Source organism: Pinus tabuliformis, chromosome 4_2, assembly GCF_031772625.1.
Source record: "Pinus tabuliformis cultivar Carrire ecotype Pingquan chromosome 4_2, CPIR1, whole genome shotgun sequence".
Taxonomy (NCBI): Eukaryota; Viridiplantae; Streptophyta; class Pinopsida; order Pinales; family Pinaceae; genus Pinus; species Pinus tabuliformis.
In genome coordinates this window covers 1,144,315,069-1,144,334,036 of record NC_142304.1, presented here as the reverse complement: position 1 = coordinate 1,144,334,036, position 18,968 = coordinate 1,144,315,069, and the positions used below count along the sequence as shown (strand labels likewise).

Here is an 18,968-nt window from a genome sequence, read left to right as displayed (position 1 = left end):
GGAGCATTTTATTTTTGAAGCTTCACAGAAAAAGGACCGAATACATCAAGGAAATGAAGTACCAATCTGTCCCATAAACTATCTTTAACCTTGTGGAAGTTAAAATAATTTCTCTTTCTTTCATTCAAAAAATACTACCCTATAAATATATAAATATGGATAAATATATAAATATGCATTATGCTGAGAGGATTATTGATGTGATTAATATTTTTTAACCAGTATTGAATGACGAAGATTGAACAATTCAATGTGATGTACCATTCCAGTTTAATACCTTGAATACCTGTATTTTGATAGAATCGCATATCCATTAGTGTTTGCTTGGCTTTGCTCCTTTGCATCTCCACTTACTATAATTGAACCACTACACTTACTATAATTGGTGAGGAGCGACCTGACTTGGTTCGTAAATTTTGTTACGAAGGCCGGGAGTTGCGATCCCCACTGCAGAAAGATGAGCCAGTACCCTGAAATTTTGCTGTTGTCCATGCCTGGGTCACGGAGGAAAGAACGGCACGGTGCAATATGCATGTTACAACTTCTTGGTTTTTTTTTCATGACACATTTTATTTCAATTGAACTACCATAGGTTTCGTTTTGCGTGAGTGAATAAATATATACCATCACTAGTTAGTACTATTCTAATTTGGTTCAGAGTTTTGGCATTTTACTGAAAAGGTGTATTCCAAACATTTCAGGATTCTGCTACATACAAGTTCCAAGAGTGGATGCAGACAGTGCTGGCCATGGCTGATTATTTGCAGGTGACTAATGCTCTTTTGGTTATCCTCACCATCATCATCTTCCTGCCATTCTTTTGTACCTCGGTATGGAGACGAACACCCACTTTTCAAAGTTTGCAGAGGAAGCATGTATTCATAACAGGAGGATCAAGCGGCATTGGCCTTGAGATTGCCAAAGAGGCTCTTTCACAGGGTTCTTACGTGACACTGGTGTCAAGAAATCTTTCTAAACTTCGTAGGGCTGTTGAAGAAATCATCCAAGAAGTGGAGTGCGACGAAGACAAGATTAATATCAAGGTAATATACTCTGCATAATGTTGTCTGGAATACAATCCAGCAATTAACCCATTGGCAATTTATTTTTGATGTTAGCATGCAGATTTCCACAGTCAAAAATAATTTTGGGGAATATTTCCCAAAGAAAAATTGAGTGGGAATACTTCTCAAGTTCTGTGTGAACATTTCACTCATTTTCAGGGGTCAAGTTCTGTGTGAACACTCTACTTATTTTCAGGGATAGAAAGTTGATTTGGAAGAGAAGATCTTTTGAAATGTTTGCTTGAACACTTCAACTATTTTTTCATTTTTTCAGAGATGGAAAGTTGATGTAAAAAAAAGAAAACACAACTATAATTCAATCATTTCTATCTATATAATGTGGAAAAGAAGAGAGCATGACTATAATTCAATCATTTCTTTTTCTATAATTATGGTTTCACTCTCTTCTCTTTAACTTTCAATGCTTTCTGTCCTGACGAGCTTTCTTCAGTCACTAAAATGATAAAGTGTTCACCTGAAATTGGGAAAGTTAAAAAAAAAATAACACAGTTTTGTTCCAGAATATTTCCCAAAGCAATTAATTTTTTGATTGATCCATCAACTCTTACATAAGGGTGCATTGAAACTAGTTGTGTGAGAGAGGCCAAAGGCATTGGACACCTTATCTCAGTGGGGATGTTACATCAACTCACTCTTCATGTGTGCAAGTAATCCTGCATTGCTTTAACTTTTCATGCTCGTTAGGATGAGAAAAACCTAAGACATTCTAATCCTGATGAGCGGTGGGGTCATCCATAACCCTTCATGTATGTGGTCCTGTATAATGGTGCATTAGATGCATTGAAAATATACTAACACAAACCAATCTAAACAGGGAAACATGGTGTACACTGTGTACTAACACTGATAGACAATCTAATGCAGGTTGCAGATGTCAGTGACTATAAAGCAATTTCTGCGGCTGTAACACAATCATTTGAGTGGAAGCCCATTGATATACTTGTCTGCAATGCTGGAATTGCTCATAGTTTCTTTTTGGACGAAGTTCCTGTCAAAGAGATTGATCTTACAATAGGGACAAACCTCACTGGGACCATGTATATACTGCGTGTGGCTCTGCCATTGATGAAACAAAGGAGCAATATGAATCCCTCAACTGTTGTGCTTATGGGTTCACTTTCTTCTTTGGTAACAATGCTTTTAACACTCATCTTTTCTGAATTTTTTCCACTTTTTACTTTGTGATCCATGTTTGGGGATTCAAGTATTTGACGCTTATATTGTTGTTTTGTACATAACAGTATCTGTTGTATGGACATGGCCTTTACACTGCTACAAAATATGCTATTAGAGGACTTGCTGAGGCTCTGAGGCTGGAACTGCTACCATACAATATTGGAGTCACTCATGTGTGTCCAGGGTATGTAGAAACTCCCATGCTTAGAGAAATAGAAGGTGAGTTATTACCTTTCTATTTTGTATCAATTATTCTATGTTTTCATTGAAGTATTAAAATTTAATTCTGTGTCATTGAATAAATACCATGGATTTATATTAGGACAATTAGAAATTTTGACTGCAAAGTAGATATTACAATCAGAACATTACAAGTTTTCCAGCCAATGGTAGAAGACATATTTCTAAAAATGATTAAAATCTGACCAAGAATGTATAAACCCTACAACATTATACGTATCATATTTGTGCTTATTCAAATATATAAATTTTGCATTTACTTATGGGCTTTATCCAATTGCAGACAGCATAGATGCGGGATTGGCTGATGTAGTGGATAAAGTGTGCTTCTATAACAGAAACCTAAGAGTCCATCCAAGAGAAGTTGCAAAAACTACATTACGAGCTGCCAAACAGGGTAGATTTTTAGTTACATCTGGATTTATGGGATTCATTCCTGCTACGTTATCGCGTGGCTTGATCCCTGCAGAGTCATTTGGAAGAGCTGTCATGGAATTGGTAGCAATTTTTCCCTGCAGACTGATAAGCTTCATAGTTTCTGGATATATCCGTGGAGTCATATTGTGGCATCATCACAAGATGAATCGTCTTGTTAACGATTCAAAGGCTGTAGAAGGATCAGCTGAAACTGAGTTGAACAAATTGAATTCTTCCAAAGGCTAAAGCATAGGTCGTCGATCAAAATTTTAGTAGTTTCAAAAAAAGTGGGCCAATGGACATCTCAAAATGGAATGTTGCATCTTAGAGGAGGTATTAATGTAGAAAATATTATATTTTGTGATAATTATGGAACACTGTCTAAGGAAGTTTATGTTCATACTGTGGCAATATGTGAAATTTCTTTGGCTGACTTGTTTACATCAGATTTCTAGTATGACTTTTTTTAGCTATAATGATTTATAAAACATGCTAGGCTTCTTTCAAGATTATTTGCTATATAGGATGACTACATTTTTAATGAAAAATGTGATTTAGGGGTTCATTTTATTTGCTATTTGCAATCATGTGATTTAAGGTTTCATTTTATCTTCTATTTGCAATCAGCAGTAGAGAGATTATAATTTGGTTATAGGTATTTATTGATGTATACATGTTGTTTTGTTTTATTTGTTTGTTTGTTGTTATTTTTTTTTTTTTAAATACGAAAAAAGTACAATTTGTATTTGTATTAATAATTAGAGTAAAGATTTACAAATGAGAACTATTGTTCAAAACATAACAGTTGTAAAAAAGAACCGGGATTGATTAACAAATAAATATTAAACAGAAGTCAAATTAGAATTTTGTTCTCTTTTCAATTTAAGAGACAATTTTACACAATAACAAATAAATATTAAGCAGAGGTCAAATTAGAATTTTGTTCTCTTTTCAATTTAAGAGACAATTTTACACAATAACATGAATCGTTTAAATTTGAAAACAAATAAATACTAAACAAGATTGATTAAATTGGAAAACAAATAAATGTTGCACACATGAAATTAGAATTCATAATTAGTTTAATTATAAGAAATACAAAAATTATAAAAATGTTAAAACACATTCTAAAATTATTAGAGAACAGGTAAGGACTTAGGCAGAATGGAAAAAGAAAATTAGAAGGGAGAATGAATCTTATATCTCAATATTGATGAAACTAAGTTAAGCTTAACTGCATGCAAGCGCTAAGGCTAACTAAAGCTAAGTGTGTTTATGCTATGTTAATTTGCATGTACACCACTAAAGCTAACTTGTGTGCATGTACATGAACACCCCCCCTTAAGCATAACTTAGGTGAATATGATGCAAGGTGGATGAGTCCTAGCAACAAGGCCATTGTAGGTACCCACCAAGTACTCACGTACAATGCATGAAAGAGGAAAGAGAGAAAACCCAGTGGGAACAACCACCCCCCTCCCCCCCCTCAAAATACAATGCAAAACTAAAAGAAAAGACAATTGCTAGGTAGTTGTGTCCTTCACCTTGAGACGATCTCGCAGAAACTAAAACTTCTGCTTAGTGAAAGTCTTGGTGATGATGTCAATAGTTTGCTTATAGCTGGGACAATATTGTAGATCGATGATCCCATCATGAATCAATCCTTTGATGTAGTGCATGTGGATCTCGATATGTTTGGTCTACTGCCGCTACACTAGATCTCTGCAAAGCTTCAATGTACTTTGATTGTTGCACCATATGACAGTCAAACGATGGACAATGATACCAAGCTCATGAATGAAATGTTGCAACCAAATGGCTTGAATGGCAACATTGATTGCTCCTTTGTACTCAACCTCTGTTGATGATAAAGCAATGGAAGCCTACTTCTTGCTTGACTAATGAATTGGGCTAGATCCCAAACTAAGTGATGTAAAGGAGGTTACCCCCTCGAAGAGGCTAATTCTCAAGTCATTGGTTTATCTTTTCTTCTGTTTTGTGATTTGGTTGCATAACAACATTCATAAGTCTTATGACCACAATTGTGATAATAATCGCATTCCATGACATTAAAAAGTGGAGAAATTGGATTACAATTCATGCTCATGTTTATTCTTGAATTTATATATCTATTTCTCCCTTCATTTATTCACAAACTTCTTGTTTCATTCTTTTTGACGTATGCTCTATAGTTTACAACCTTGTGGCCAAAATATATACATAAGTAACAAATATATAGAAAAAAATTTCATAACTGGGGAGGATGGTACTTGTGACCAGGGTCACCTTGGCATCTAATAATTTTTGTTCTGAAAAAAAAGGCCTCTGGTAACTCATTGCCTACTTGTCCAATCTTCTTATTTGCTACTATTGAATAATATTAGTCCTTTGCTGCGGTGGAATGAGATGAATCTTTTTCTTCTCCTAAGGTGCATTATTTCCTCCTTGTTGTTGAGGTGTGTTGATGACATCCTCATTCTCTAGTTGTTGTGGGATGTCATTATCTCCTATGACAACTTTGACAAAACTGATGGTGTTTTTATATATTGTCTTTTCTAACTGGTTTCTCCTTCATAGCCGAACCCAACATTCATAAGTGGAGATCTATGAGCATTCAATATCACAGCCAACTTTTCAGGGCCCTCTATGTGTTGAAGATGTTGGCATTATGGCTAAAGTGTTGTCCTTGATGGCAACCCATTCAGGTGATAGATCACAGTACTTCAAGTCAGCAGCAGAGATTGATGATCAGCTATCAAATATTGAAGAAAATAAGGGGTACGCAGGTACACCTTACATAAGGTGCGTACACGCAGGTCAGTGTTACATAAAGTGCGTACATACCGCAGTTATCCCGTTCAGGAGGTGCGTACCCCCAGTGCACACATTTCAAGGCAAAGAAATTCACATGTGGGGTTTTCTTATGTTTTACTCTTGGTATTTAGCTGACGGTATTGGGTTATTATGGTGTCGGCTCGTGGTATTGATCCATGTTTTAAGGAAGAGCTTTCCTATATAAAGCAAAGGAGATCATTTGGCTTGAGTATGTTTTGGGTTGAATATCTTACGAGGGCTAGATCTGGTCTAGATCTAAATAAGGCGAATCTATTGATGGACTGAGATCTCTTCGGCGCATGTTCAGATCTGTAGATCTGACTGTCTGGGTTATTTCTGAAGTCTTGAAATCATCTATGCCCGAAGGTACGCAGGTACAGTGAAAGAAAAGTGCGTACGTACGCAGGAACGAAGCGTTTCAGGTGCGCCGGTACGCAGGCACAGAAGGGTTGCAGGTGCGGAGGTACGCAGGCACAGAAGGGTTGAAGGTGCGGAGGTACGCAGGCACATAAGGGCTGCAGGTGCGTACATACGCAGGCACAGAAGGGTTGGAGGTGCGTACATACGCAGGCACAGAAGGGTTGCAGGTGCGTACATACGCAGGCACAGAAGGGTTGCAGGTGCGGAGGCCCGCAGGCAGTTCAATGGACTCAGAGCGAGGTACGTAGGCTAGCAGTTGAGCAGGGTGCGTACATAAGCAGGCTAGCAGTTGAGCAGGGTGCGTACTGTAAGCAGGCAAGCAGTTGAGCAGGGTGAGTACAGTAAGCAGGCCAACAGTTGAGCAGGGTGCTTACGTAAGCAGGCGAGCAGTTGAGCAGGGTGCTTACTTCTCTTAAGATCTTTGTTTATCATTGTTGTGTTCTGGGTTTGGTCCTATTATTGTTGATCTGGTTACTACAGTTGATTAGGTGATTCTCTTATACTTGATGATCATTTGATGCTTATGGATCCAGTTTGAAAATTTATGAAAAGTGGTCCTTGTAAGAAAAGAAGTAGGGGGTTGTAGCTCCCTTCCAGGAGAGACTGGAAAACGAGAGAGAGAGTTGTAGCTCTCTGCAGGTTGCAGCCCGTGTACTGGTAAAGGACTGCACCAGTGCAAAACCATTGTAAAAGGAGTTTCTAATTTGAAAGAAGATAGAGACATATTGCAGCAGGTGGTTTTCACCCACATTGGGTTTCCACCTTACATCTTGTGTTCTTTGGTGTGACTATCTGTTTTCTTTTGTTCATGCTCATTATTTTATGGTACTGACATGCAAAAATAATTCAAAGAACAAATAAAGAAGATTTATTAAAAGAATTAGATAATACTGATTCACCCCCCCTCTCAGTATTATTTCCAACAATTGGTATCAGAGCAGGTCCTTCAGAGAAGCTTGATCGCTTGAAGGTAGATCGTTCATCATGAGCAACTACGAGAGAGAAGCATCAATCAGGCCACCGGTTTTTGATGGGACAAACTTCAATTATTGGAAGGTAAGAGTTACTGCCTATCTTCAATCTCTTGGTACAGAAGTTTGGGACATTGTAGAGACAGGCTACGCTTTTCCTTCAGCTACTCCTACAGATGCAGCCGAGAAAAAGAAGTATGAAACAAATGCGAAAGCAGTCAGTACTCTATTAGGATGTATATCTCAATCAGAATTCATGAAGGTAATGCACTATAAATCCGCAAAAGAGATATGGGACAAAATTGTCACGAGCTATGAAGGAGATGAACTGGTAAAGCGTGCTAAACTTCAAACTCTCAGAATTCAATATGAGACTCTCAAAATGTATAATGATGAAAGTGTGGCTAACTATTTTCTTCGGGTAGATGAGGTTGTTAACTGTATGAAAAATTTGGGTGAAGAAATAAAAGAGGCTATTGTAGTTGAAAAGGTTCTAAGATCATTGTCCCCCAAGTTTGAATCTAAAGTATCTGCAATAGAAGAAAAGGAAAATCTACGAATTCTTACTATGTCTCAGCTACATGGAATTCTAACTGCTTATGAAATGAGAAAGGGAGGTCCATCAGACAGAAGAGAAGCTGCTTTCAAGGCATCAGGCAAAGGAGATTATTATGAAGCGAGCCACGTCCCAGAAGAAGAGGAAGAAGAATCAAATTTTGTCAGAAATCTTCAAAGGGGTTCTGGAAGGTTCAGAGGTAAGTTACCTTTTAAATGCTTTGCTTGTGGAAGAGTAGGTCATTATGCTGCAAAATGTCCTTATAAGGATAAAGGAAAGGAACCTGCTAGATGGAACAAGAAACAGAATGCAAATAAGAAAAGCTACTACACTCATGAAGATAGTGATGGTCTATCAAACAGTGATGAAGACGAACAAGGTAATGAATATAAGTTGTTAATGGCATTTGAAGATGATGATTATATGGATGCTATAAATGTGGATAACCTTTATGATGAAATTACTAGACTCAAGAGATGTATAGAAGAAAAGAACATGATCATTGATACTCTACAATTTCAAATTGATGAAAAGGAAAAACATCTTGAAAAATTAGAAGGTGAAATTGTTGGTCTTAGAAAAGAGATTGAGAAAACAAAAGCTATTAATCTCAAGTTTGTCAAAGGATCTGAAACTTTGGATGAGATTATCAATGTGCAGCGGTCTCCACTAAACAAGACAGGTCTGGGCTATAATGGAGAAACTTCTCAAGCATCCACCTCAAAAAGTTATCTTGATGCAGCAAGAAGAAATGAGCAAAAGCACAATGAAGATCATCAGGTAAAGCAGGGACGAATTACAAACAGAAACTATCAGGGGCAATCCATCTTAAGGGTGAACAAAAGCTACAACCAGCCACAGGTAAAATCTTCTCAATTTGGTTCAAGAATAGATGACAATAGAAATTACAATCAATTGGCTGGTAGATTCGATAACCGCAGAAGTTTCTTCAATGGACAATGCTTTTCTTGCCATAACTTTGGTCACAAAGCAGCTCAATGTGTTTCATATAAAACGATCATGACTAGGGAAGCTCAAAAACAAAGAAGTATGATGGGGATTACAAAAAGGACCCATAACAACTTTTCGGTTCTTGAAAATGAAGTTGAATGTTCTATTTGCAATAACTTTGGTCATGAAGACTCTGAATGCAGGAGCAGGTTTCAGCAGAAAAAGGAACAAGCCTCAAGCACCAAAACATGGAGAATAAAGGAACCTCAAACAGAAAGATGTGGGATAGCATTTTATGCAGAAGGACAGGAAAATCTATGGTACATTGACAGTGGATGTTCGAAGCATATGACAGGTGATAAAGAAAAACTTGAGTCTTATTCTACTCTAGAAAAGGGAAAGAAAGTCTCTTTTGGAAATGATACTCCTGCAACTATAAAAGGAAAAGGCATTGCTCAGTTAAAAGAAAAGGTCAAGGCTGGAAATGTTTTGTATGTTGATGGATTGAAGCATAATCTTCTAAGTGTCAGCCAGATGTGTGATCAAAGAACCGAGGTTATATTCAGATCAAATGGATGTCTTGTTCGTGATCTTGATATAGGTAAAACAGTGATCAAAGGCAAAAGAACTCCAAATAATCTGTACATATTTGAAGAAGGACAACAACAATGCTATCTGAGCAAGGATGATGAGCACTGGTTATGGCATCGGAGGTTGGGACATCTAAGCTTTTCACAAATAAGGAAAGCATGCAAATATCAGGCAGTTCGCGATCTTCCAGATATCAAAATTCCTGACAACACCATATGCAAATCATGTCAGTTTGGAAAACAAACCAGAACTAACTTTCCAGAGAAAGAAGGATCAGCTAGCATGCCTCTTGAGCTAGTACATACAGATACATGCGGTCCTTTCAGGAAAAGAACACCTCGAGGAGAAGAATACTTGATATTATTCATTGACGATTTCTCCAGGTTTGTCTGGTTAGGACTTATGAAGCACAAAGATGAAGCATTCGAAAAATTCAAATCCTTCAAAGCCTTGGTTGAAAATGAATCAGGTCACAAAATTAAGTGCCTCAGATCCGACAGAGGTGGGGAATTTACTTCAAATGAATTTTTCGATTTCTGTGAAGAACATGGGATAAGAAGAGAATTCTCTACAGCAAGAACTCCTCAGCAAAATGGAGTTGTGGAAAGAATGAACAGAACAGTCCAACAAATGGCTCATGCTATGCTTGATGAGTCAGGAACTCCCGCAACTTTCTGGGGTGAAGCTGCACATGCTGCAGTTGTTATTCTCAACAAAACAAATGTCCGGGTGAACAGCACTCAAACTCCTCATGAGCTCTAGAGTGGTAGGACTCCTTCAGTAAAGCACTTCAAAATCTTTGGGAGCAAATGCTATATCAAGAATACTGATGAGCAGCTTGGCAAACTTGAACCTAGAGCAGATGAAGGCATTCTTCTTGGTTACTCTCCACATAGCAAAGCATACAAATGCTACAATAAAAGACTTGGCAGAATTGTTGACAGCATTGATGTAGTGGTTGATGAGAAGGGATACATTCCTAGGCAAGTACATCATGAAGACATCGAAGAAGATGAAGGCTACCCCCAATGACAGAATGATGAAGAAGAAGAACCTCAAGAAGAACCAGAGGAGCAAACAAGAATAGAAGAAAAGACTCCATCCAGATATGTTCAGAAGAATCATCCAGAATCTCAGATTATGGGGCAGAAAGAAGCAGGTGTACAAACAAGAAGAACAGTTGCAGAAGCTTCAAGCTATTTGGCATTACTCTCCTCTACTGAACCACAAAATGTGAAAGAGGCATGCGAAGATGAATGTTGGGTGAAAGCAATGGATGAAGAACTTGAGCAGATCGAAAAGAACAACACTTGGGAGCTGGTTCCTAGACCAAAAGATAAGAATGTTATCGGAACAAAATGGGTCTTCAAAAATAAATTGAATGAAAATGGAGAAGTAATTAGAAACAAAGCCAGACTTGTTTGTAAAGGGTATGCGCAGCAAGAAGGAATAGACTTTGAAGAAACCTTTGCTCCTGTTGCAAGACTTGAGGCCATCTGAATGTTCCTTGCTCTCTCAAGTTTTCAAAACTTCAAAGTATTTCAAATGGACGTGAAATCAGCCTTTCTGAATAGAGACTTGGAAGAAAAAGTGTACATTGAACAACCAGATGGGTTCATTCTTGGAAATGATCCAAATCTTGTATGCAGATTGAAGAAGGCTCTCTATGGTCTCAAACAAGCTCCAAGGGCTTGGTACTACGTTTGGACAAATATCTTCATCAACAAGGCTTTTCAAAAGGATCAGCAGATAGCAATCTTTATATAAAAGTTGAAAATGACAAATTGCTAATACTTTTTGTGTATGTAGATGACATTATTTTTGGGAGCAATGAAGAAGCTATGAGTCAAAGTTTTGCCTTGGTCATGCAGAAAGAATTTGAAATGTCCGTGCTAGGAGAACTGACATATTTCCTTGGTTTGCAAATCCAACAAAAAGAAGGAGGAATCTTTTTATCTCAAACCAAGTATCTCAAACAGATTTTGAAGAAATATGGTATGGAAGATGCAAAACCAGTATGTACACCCATGGTCACAGGATGTAGCCTCAGTGCAAATGATGAATCTGCAGCAGTACATCAACCAACCTACAGATCTATGATTGGAAGTTTACTTTATTTGACAGGTACCCGACCGGACATCATGCATGCAGTTGGAATAGTTGGAAGATTTCAGGCAAATTCGAAGGAGACTCATCTTCAGGCAGTGAAGAGAATTTTCAAATATCTTCAAGGGACTCAAAATTATGGCTTATGGTATCCTAGAGATACAGATCTTACACTTCATGCTTATACAGATGCAGATTGGGCCGGAAGCGTGGATGACAGGAAAAGCACAAGTGGTGGTGCATTCTTTATGGGTTCCAGACTGGTATCTTGGTTCAACAAGAAACAGAGTTCGATTGCCTTGTCTACAGCTGAAGCGGAATATGTTGCTGCTGCATCTTGTTGCACCCAACTCCTTTGGATGATGCAGACTTTGCAGGATTTTCAAATCACTTGTACACCAGCAATCCCCATCTTATGTGATAACACAAGTGCAATCAGCATCTCAAAGAATCCTGTTATGCATTCAAAAACCAAGCACATACCAATCAAGTATCATTTTCTCCGGGAACAAGTGCTTGAACAAAAGGTCAAGTTGGAGTATGTTCCTTCTAAGGAACAAGTTGCTGATATTCTCACCAAACCATTGCCCAGGGACACTTTTGAATACCTCAGGCAAAAGCTGGGGGTTGTTGATGCATCATCTTGTTGCTGAACCTCTTCCGATTGATGGTACAGGTTCAGGGGGAGCATCTAATGCATTGTTGGCATTATGGAGGATGTGCAAAAGGAGATCTTGGAAGTAGCTGCAATATGTCTCTATCTCTTTCATGGTGGATTATGGTTCTTCGTTGCAGATCTGGTTCATATTCAGGGGGAGCATGTTCTTAGGGGGAGCATAACCCTTTGCCCTTGATGTCAAAGGGGGAGAATGAAGCTGAAGTCTTGAGGTTGCCATCAAGTCCAAAGGGGGAGATTGTTGGCATTATGGCTAAAGTGTTGTCCTTGATGGCAACCCATTCAGGTGATAGATCACAGTACTTCAAGTCAGCAGCAGAGATTGATGATCAGCTATCAAATATTGAAGAAAATAAGGGGTACGCAGGTACACCTTACATAAGGTACGTACACGCAGGTTAGTGTTACATAAAGTGCGTACATACCCACAGTTATCCCGTTCAGGAGGTGCGTACCCCCAGTGCACACATTTCAAGGCAAAGCAATTCACATGTGGGGTTTTCTTATGTTTTACTCTTGGTATTTAGCCGACGGTATTGGGTTATTATGGTGTCGGCTCGTGGTATTGATCCATGTTTTAAGGAAGAGCTTTCCTATATAAAGCAAAGGAGATCATTTGGCTTGAGTATGTTTTGGGTTGAATATCTTACGAGGGCTAGATCTGGTCTAGATCTAAATAAGGCGAATCTATTGATGGACTGAGATCTCTTCGGCGCATGTTCAGATCTGTAGATCTGACTGTCTGGGTTATTTCTGAAGTCTTGAAATCATCTATGCCCGAAGGTACGCAGGTACAGTGAAAGAAAAGTGCGTACGTACGCAGGAACGAAGCGTTTCAGGTGCGCCGGTACGCAGGCACAGAAGGGTTGCAGGTGCGGAGGTACGCAGGCACAGAAGGGTTGAAGGTGCGGAGGTATGCAGGCACAGAAGGGCTGCAGGTGCGTACATACGCAGGCATAGAAGGGTTGGAGGTGCGTACATACGCAGGCACAGAAGGGTTGCAGGTGCGTACATACGCAGGCACAGAAGGGTTGCAGGTGCGGAGGCCCGCAGGCAGTTCAATGGACTCAGAGCGAGGTACGCAGGCTAGCAGTTGAGCAGGGTGCGTACATAAGCAGGCTAGAGGTTGAGCAGGGTGCGTACTGTAAGCAGGCAAGCAGTTGAGCAGGGTGAGTACAGTAAGCAAGCCAGCAGTTGAGCAGGGTGCTTACGTAAGCAGGCGAGCAGTTGAGCAGGGTGCTTACTTCTCTTAAGATCTTTGTTTATCATTGTTGTGTTCTGGGTTTGGTCCTATTATTGTTGATCTGGTTACTACAGTTGATTGGGTGATTCTCTTATACTTGATGATCATTTGATGCTTATGGATCCAGTTTGAAAATTTATGAAAAGTGGTCCTTGTAAGAAAAGAAGTAGGGGGTTGTAGCTCCCTTCCAGGAGAGACTGGAAAACGAGAGAGAGAGTTGTAGCTCTCTGCAGGTTGCAGCCTGCGTACTGGTAAAGGACTGCACCAGTACAAAACCATTGTAAAAGGAGTTTCTAATTTGAAAGAAGATAGAGACATATTGCAGCAGGTGGTTTTCACCCACATTGGGTTTCCACCTTACATCTTGTGTTCTTTGGTGTGACTATCTGTTTTCTTTTGTTCATGCTCATTATTTTATGGTACTGACATGCAAAAATAATTCAAAGAACAAATAAAGAAGATTTATTAAAAGAATTAGATAATACTGATTCACCCCCCCTCTCAGTATTATTTCCAACAATTGGTATCAGAGCAGGTCCTTCAGAGAAGCTTGATCGCTTGAAGGTAGATCGTTCATCATGAGCAACTACGAGAGAGAAGCATCAATCAGGCCACCGGTTTTTGATGGGACAAACTTCAATTATTGGAAGGTAAGAGTTACTGCCTATCTTCAATCTCTTGGTACAGAAGTTTGGGACATTGTAGAGACAGGCTACGCTTTTCCTTCAGCTACTCCTACAGATGCAGCCGAGAAAAAGAAGTATGAAACAAATGCGAAAGCAGTCAGTACTCTATTAGGATGTATATCTCAATCAGAATTCATGAAGGTAATGCACTATAAATCCGCAAAAGAGATATGGGACAAAATTGTCACGAGCTATGAAGGAGATGAACAGGTAAAGCGTGCTAAACTTCAAACTCTCAGAATTCAATATGAGACTCTCAAAATGTATAATGATGAAAGTGTGGCTAACTATTTTCTTCGGGTAGATGAGGTTGTTAACTGTATGAAAAATTTGGGTGAAGAAATAAAAGAGGCTATTGTAGTTGAAAAGGTTCTAAGATCATTGTCCCCCAAGTTTGAATCTAAAGTATCTGCAATAGAAGAAAAGGAAAATCTACGAATTCTTACTATGTCTCAGCTACATGGAATTCTAACTGCTTATGAAATGAGAAAGGGAGGTCCATCAGACAGAAGAGAAGCTGCTTTCAAGGCATCAGGCAAAGGAGATTATTATGAAGCAAGCCACGTCCCAGAAGAAGAGGAAGAAGAATCAAATTTTGTCAGAAATCTTCAAAGGGGTTCTGGAAGGTTCAGAGGTAAGTTACCTTTTAAATGCTTTGCTTGTGGAAGAGTAGGTCATTATGCTGCAAAATGTCCTTATAAGGATAAAGGAAAGGAACCTGCTAGATGGAACAAGAAACAGAATGCAAATAAGAAAAGCTACTACACTCATGAAGATAGTGATGGTCTATCAAACAGTGATGAAGATGAACAAGGTAATGAATATAAGTTGTTAATGGCATTTGAAGATGATGATTATATGGATGCTATAGATGTGGATAACCTTTATGATGAAATTACTAGACTCAAGAGATGTATAGAAGAAAAGAACATGATCATTGATACTCTACAATTTCAAATTGATGAAAAGGAAAAACATCTTGAAAAATTAGAAGGTGAAATTGTTGGTCTTAGAAAAGAGATTGAGAAAACAAAAGCTATTAATCTCAAGTTTGTCAAAGGATCTGAAACTTTGGATGAGATTATCAATGTGCAGCGGTCTCCACTAAACAAGACAGGTCTGGGCTATAATGGAGAAACTTCTCAAGCATCCACCTCAAAAAGTTATCTTGATGCAGCAAGAAGAAATGAGCAAAAGCACAATGAAGATCATCAGGTAAAGCAGGGACGAATTACAAACAGAAACTATCAGGGGCAATCCATCTTAAGGGTGAACAAAAGCTACAACCAGCCACAGGTAAAATCTTCTCAATTTGGTTCAAGAATAGATGACAATAGAAATTACAATCAATTGGCTGGTAGATTCGATAACCGCAGAAGTTTCTTCAATGGACAATGCTTTTCTTGCCATAACTTTGGTCACAAAGCAGCTCAATGTGTTGCATATAAAACGATCATGACTAGGGAAGCTCAAAAACAAAGAAGTATGACGGGGATTACAAAAAGGACCTATAACAACTTTTCGGTTCTTGAAAATGAAGTTGAATGTTCTATTTGCAATAACTTTGGTCATGAAGACTCTGAATGCAGGAGCAGGTTTCAGCAGAAAAAGGAACAAGCCTCAAGCACCAAAACATGGAGAATAAAGGAACCTCAAACAGAAAGATGTGGGATAGCATTTTATGCAGAAGGACAAGAAAATCTATGGTACATTGACAGTGGATGTTCGAAGCATATGACAGGTGATAAAGAAAAACTTAAGTCTTATTCTACTCTAGAAAAGGGAAAGAAAGTCTCTTTTGGAAATGATACTCCTGCAACTATAAAAGGAAAAGGCATTGCTCAGTTAAAAGAAAAGGTCAAGGCTGGAAATGTTTTGTATGTTGATGGATTGAAGCATAATCTTCTAAGTGTCAGCCAGATGTGTGATCAAAGAACCGAGGTTATATTCAGATCAAATGGATGTCTTGTTCGTGATCTTGATACAGGTAAAACAGTGATCAAAGGCAAAAGAACTCCAAATAATCTGTACATATTTGAAGAAGGACAACAACAATGCTATCTGAGCAAGGATGATGAGCACTGGTTATGGCATCGGAGGTTGGGACATCTAAGCTTTTCACAAATAAGGAAAGCATGCAAATATCAGGCAGTTCGCGATCTTCCAGATATCAAAATTCCTGACAACACCATATGCAAATCATGTCAGTTTGGAAAACAAACCAGAACTAACTTTCCAGAGAAAGAAGGATCAGCTAGCATGCCTCTTGAGCTAGTACATACAGATACATGCGGTCCTTTCAGGAAAAGAACACCTCGAGGAGAAGAATACTTGATATTATTCATTGACGATTTCTCCAGGTTTGTCTGGTTAGGACTTATGAAGCACAAAGATGAAGCATTCGAAAAATTCAAATCCTTCAAAGCCTTGGTTGAAAATGAATCAGGTCACAAAATTAAGTGCCTCAGATCCGACAGAGGTGGGGAATTTACTTCAAATGAATTTTTCGATTTCTGTGAAGAACATGGGATAAGAAGAGAATTCTCTACAGCAAGAACTCCTCAGCAAAATGGAGTTGTGGAAAGAATGAACAGAACAGTCCAACAAATGGCTCGTGCTATGCTTGATGAGTCAGGAACTCCCGCAACTTTCTGGGGTGAAGCTGCACATGCTGCAGTTGTTATTCTCAACAAAACAAATGTCTAGGTGAACAGCACTCAAACTCCTCATGAGCTCTGGAGTGGTAGGACTCCTTCAGTAAAGCACTTCAAAATCTTTGGGAGCAAATGCTATATCAAGAATACTGATGAGCAGCTTGGCAAACTTGAACCTAGAGCAGATGAAGGCATTCTTCTTGGTTACTCTCCACATAGCAAAGCATACAAATGCTACAATAAAAGACTTGGCAGAATTGTTGACAGCATTGATGTAGTGGTTGATGAGAAGGGATACATTCCTAGGCAAGTACATCATGAAGACATCGAAGAAGATGAAGGCTACCCCCAACGACAGAATGATGAAGAAGAAGAACCTCAAGAAGAACCAGAGGAGAAAACAAGAATAGAAGAAAAGACTCCATCCAGATATGTTCAGAAGAATCATCCAGAATCTCAGATTATGGGGCAGAAAGAAGCAGGTGTACAAACAAGAAGAACAGTTGCAGAAGCTTCAAGCTATTTGGCATTACTCTCCTCTACTGAACCACAAAATGTGAAAGAGGCATGCAAAGATGAATGTTGGGTGAAAGCAATGGATGAAGAACTTGAGCAGATCGAAAAGAACAACACTTGGGAGCTGGTTCCTAGACCAAAAGATAAGAATGTTATCGGAACAAAATGGGTCTTCAAAAATAAATTGAATGAAAATGGAGAAGTAATTAGAAACAAAGCCAGACTTGTTTGTAAAGGGTATGCGCAGCAAGAAGGAATAGACTTTGAAGAAACCTTTGCTCCTGTTGCAAGACTTGAGGCCATCCGAATGTTCCTTGCTCTCTCAAGTTTTCAAAACTTCAAAGTATTTCAAATGGACGTGAAATCAGCCTTTCTGAATGGAGACTTGGAAGAAGAAGTGTACATTGAACAGCCAGATGGGTTCATTCTTGGAAATGATCCAAATCTTGTATGCAGATTGAAAAAGGCTCTCTATGGTCTCAAACAAGCTCCAAGGGCTTGGTACTACGTTTGGACAAATATCTTCATCAACAAGGCTTTTCAAAAGGATCAGCAGATAGCAATCTTTATATAAAAGTTGAAAATGACAAATTGCTAATACTTTTTGTGTATGTAGATGACATTATTTTTGGGAGCAATGAAGAAGCTATGAGTCAAAGCTTTGCCTTGGTCATGCAGAAAGAATTTGAAATGTCCTTGCTAGGAGAACTGACATATTTCCTTGGTTTGCAAATCCAACAAAAAGAAGGAGGAATCTTTTTATCTCAAACCAAGTATCTCAAACAGATTTTGAAGAAATATGGTATGGAAGATGCAAAACCAGTATGTACACCCATGGTCACAGGATGTAGCCTCAGTGCAAATGATGAATCTGCAGCAGTACATCAACCAACCTACAGATCTATGATTGGAAGTTTACTTTATTTGACAGGTACCCGACCGGACATCATGCATGCAGTTGGAATAGTTGGAAGATTTCAGGCAAATCCGAAGGAGACTCATCTTCAGGCAGTGAAGAGAATTTTCAAATATCTTCAAGGGACTCAAAATTATGGCTTATGGTATCCTAGAGATACAGATCTTACACTTCATGCTTATACAGATGCAGATTGGGCCGGAAGCGTGGATGACAGGAAAAGCACAAGTGGTGGTGCGTTCTTTATGGGTTCCAGACTGGTATCTTGGTTCAGCAAGAAACAGAGTTCGATTGCCTTGTCTACAGCTGAAGCGGAATATGTTGCTGTTGCATCTTGTTGCACCCAACTCCTTTGGATGATGCAGACTTTGCAGGATTTTCAAATCACTTGTACACCACCAATCCCCATCTTATGTGATAACACAAGTGCAATCAGCATCTCAAAGAATCCTGTTATGCATTCAAAAACCAAGCACATACCAATCAAGTATCATTTTCTCCGGGAACAAGTGCTTGAACAAAAGGTCAAGTTGGAGTATGTTCCTTCTAAGGAACAAGTTGCTGATATTCTCACCAAACCATTGCCCAGGGACACTTTTGAATACCTCAGGCAAAAGCTGGGGGTTGTTGATGCATCATCTTGTTGCTGAACCTCTTCCGATTGATGGTACAGGTTCAGGGGGAGCATCTAATGCATTGTTGACATTATGGAGGATGTGCAAAAGGAGATCTTGGAAGTAGCTGCAATATGTCTCTATCTCTTTCATGGTGGATTATGGTTCTTCGTTGCAGATCTGGTTCATATTCAGGGGGAGCATGTTCTTAGGGGGAGCATAACCCTTTGCCCTTGATGTCAAAGGGGGAGAATGACGCTGAAGTCTTGAGGTTGCCATCAAGTCCAAAGGGGGAGATTGTTGGCATTATGGCTA

At 38.9% G+C, this 18,968-nt stretch overlaps 1 protein-coding gene across 3 annotated transcripts; it reads left to right on the top strand.

Moving 5' to 3' along the window:
- The first annotated feature begins 294 nt into the window (after positions 1–294).
- Positions 295–3,251, top strand: LOC149173716 (3-dehydrosphinganine reductase TSC10A-like). Of its 3 annotated transcripts, none has more exons than XM_089427982.1 (5): positions 295–521; positions 702–1,043; positions 1,950–2,213; positions 2,327–2,480; positions 2,785–3,251. In XM_089427982.1, the coding sequence occupies exons 2-5, from the start codon at positions 732–734 to the stop codon at positions 3,162–3,164; spliced, it is 1,110 nt and encodes a 369-aa protein (XP_089284108.1). In that variant the 5' UTR covers positions 295–521; positions 702–731; the 3' UTR covers positions 3,165–3,251. The 3 variants fall into 3 exon arrangements, with proteins under 3 accessions (XP_089284108.1, XP_089284106.1, XP_089284109.1); XM_089427980.1 differs by having other exon boundaries at positions 296–530; XM_089427983.1 differs by having other exon boundaries at positions 297–530; positions 2,327–2,445; positions 2,785–2,909.
- Positions 3,252–18,968: the final 15,717 nt, after the last annotated feature.

Excerpts from the sequence above, each read along its gene's own strand:
- LOC149173716 (XM_089427982.1), top strand. The coding sequence starts at position 732 with ATGCAGACAGTGCTGGCCATGGCTGATTATTTGCAGGTGACTAATGCT. Across the intron at positions 2,214-2,326 it reads TGGGTTCACTTTCTTCTTTG|TATCTGTTGTATGGACATGG; the intron begins GTAACAATGCTT and ends TGTACATAACAG. Across the intron at positions 2,481-2,784 it reads CATGCTTAGAGAAATAGAAG|ACAGCATAGATGCGGGATTG; the intron begins GTGAGTTATTAC and ends ATCCAATTGCAG.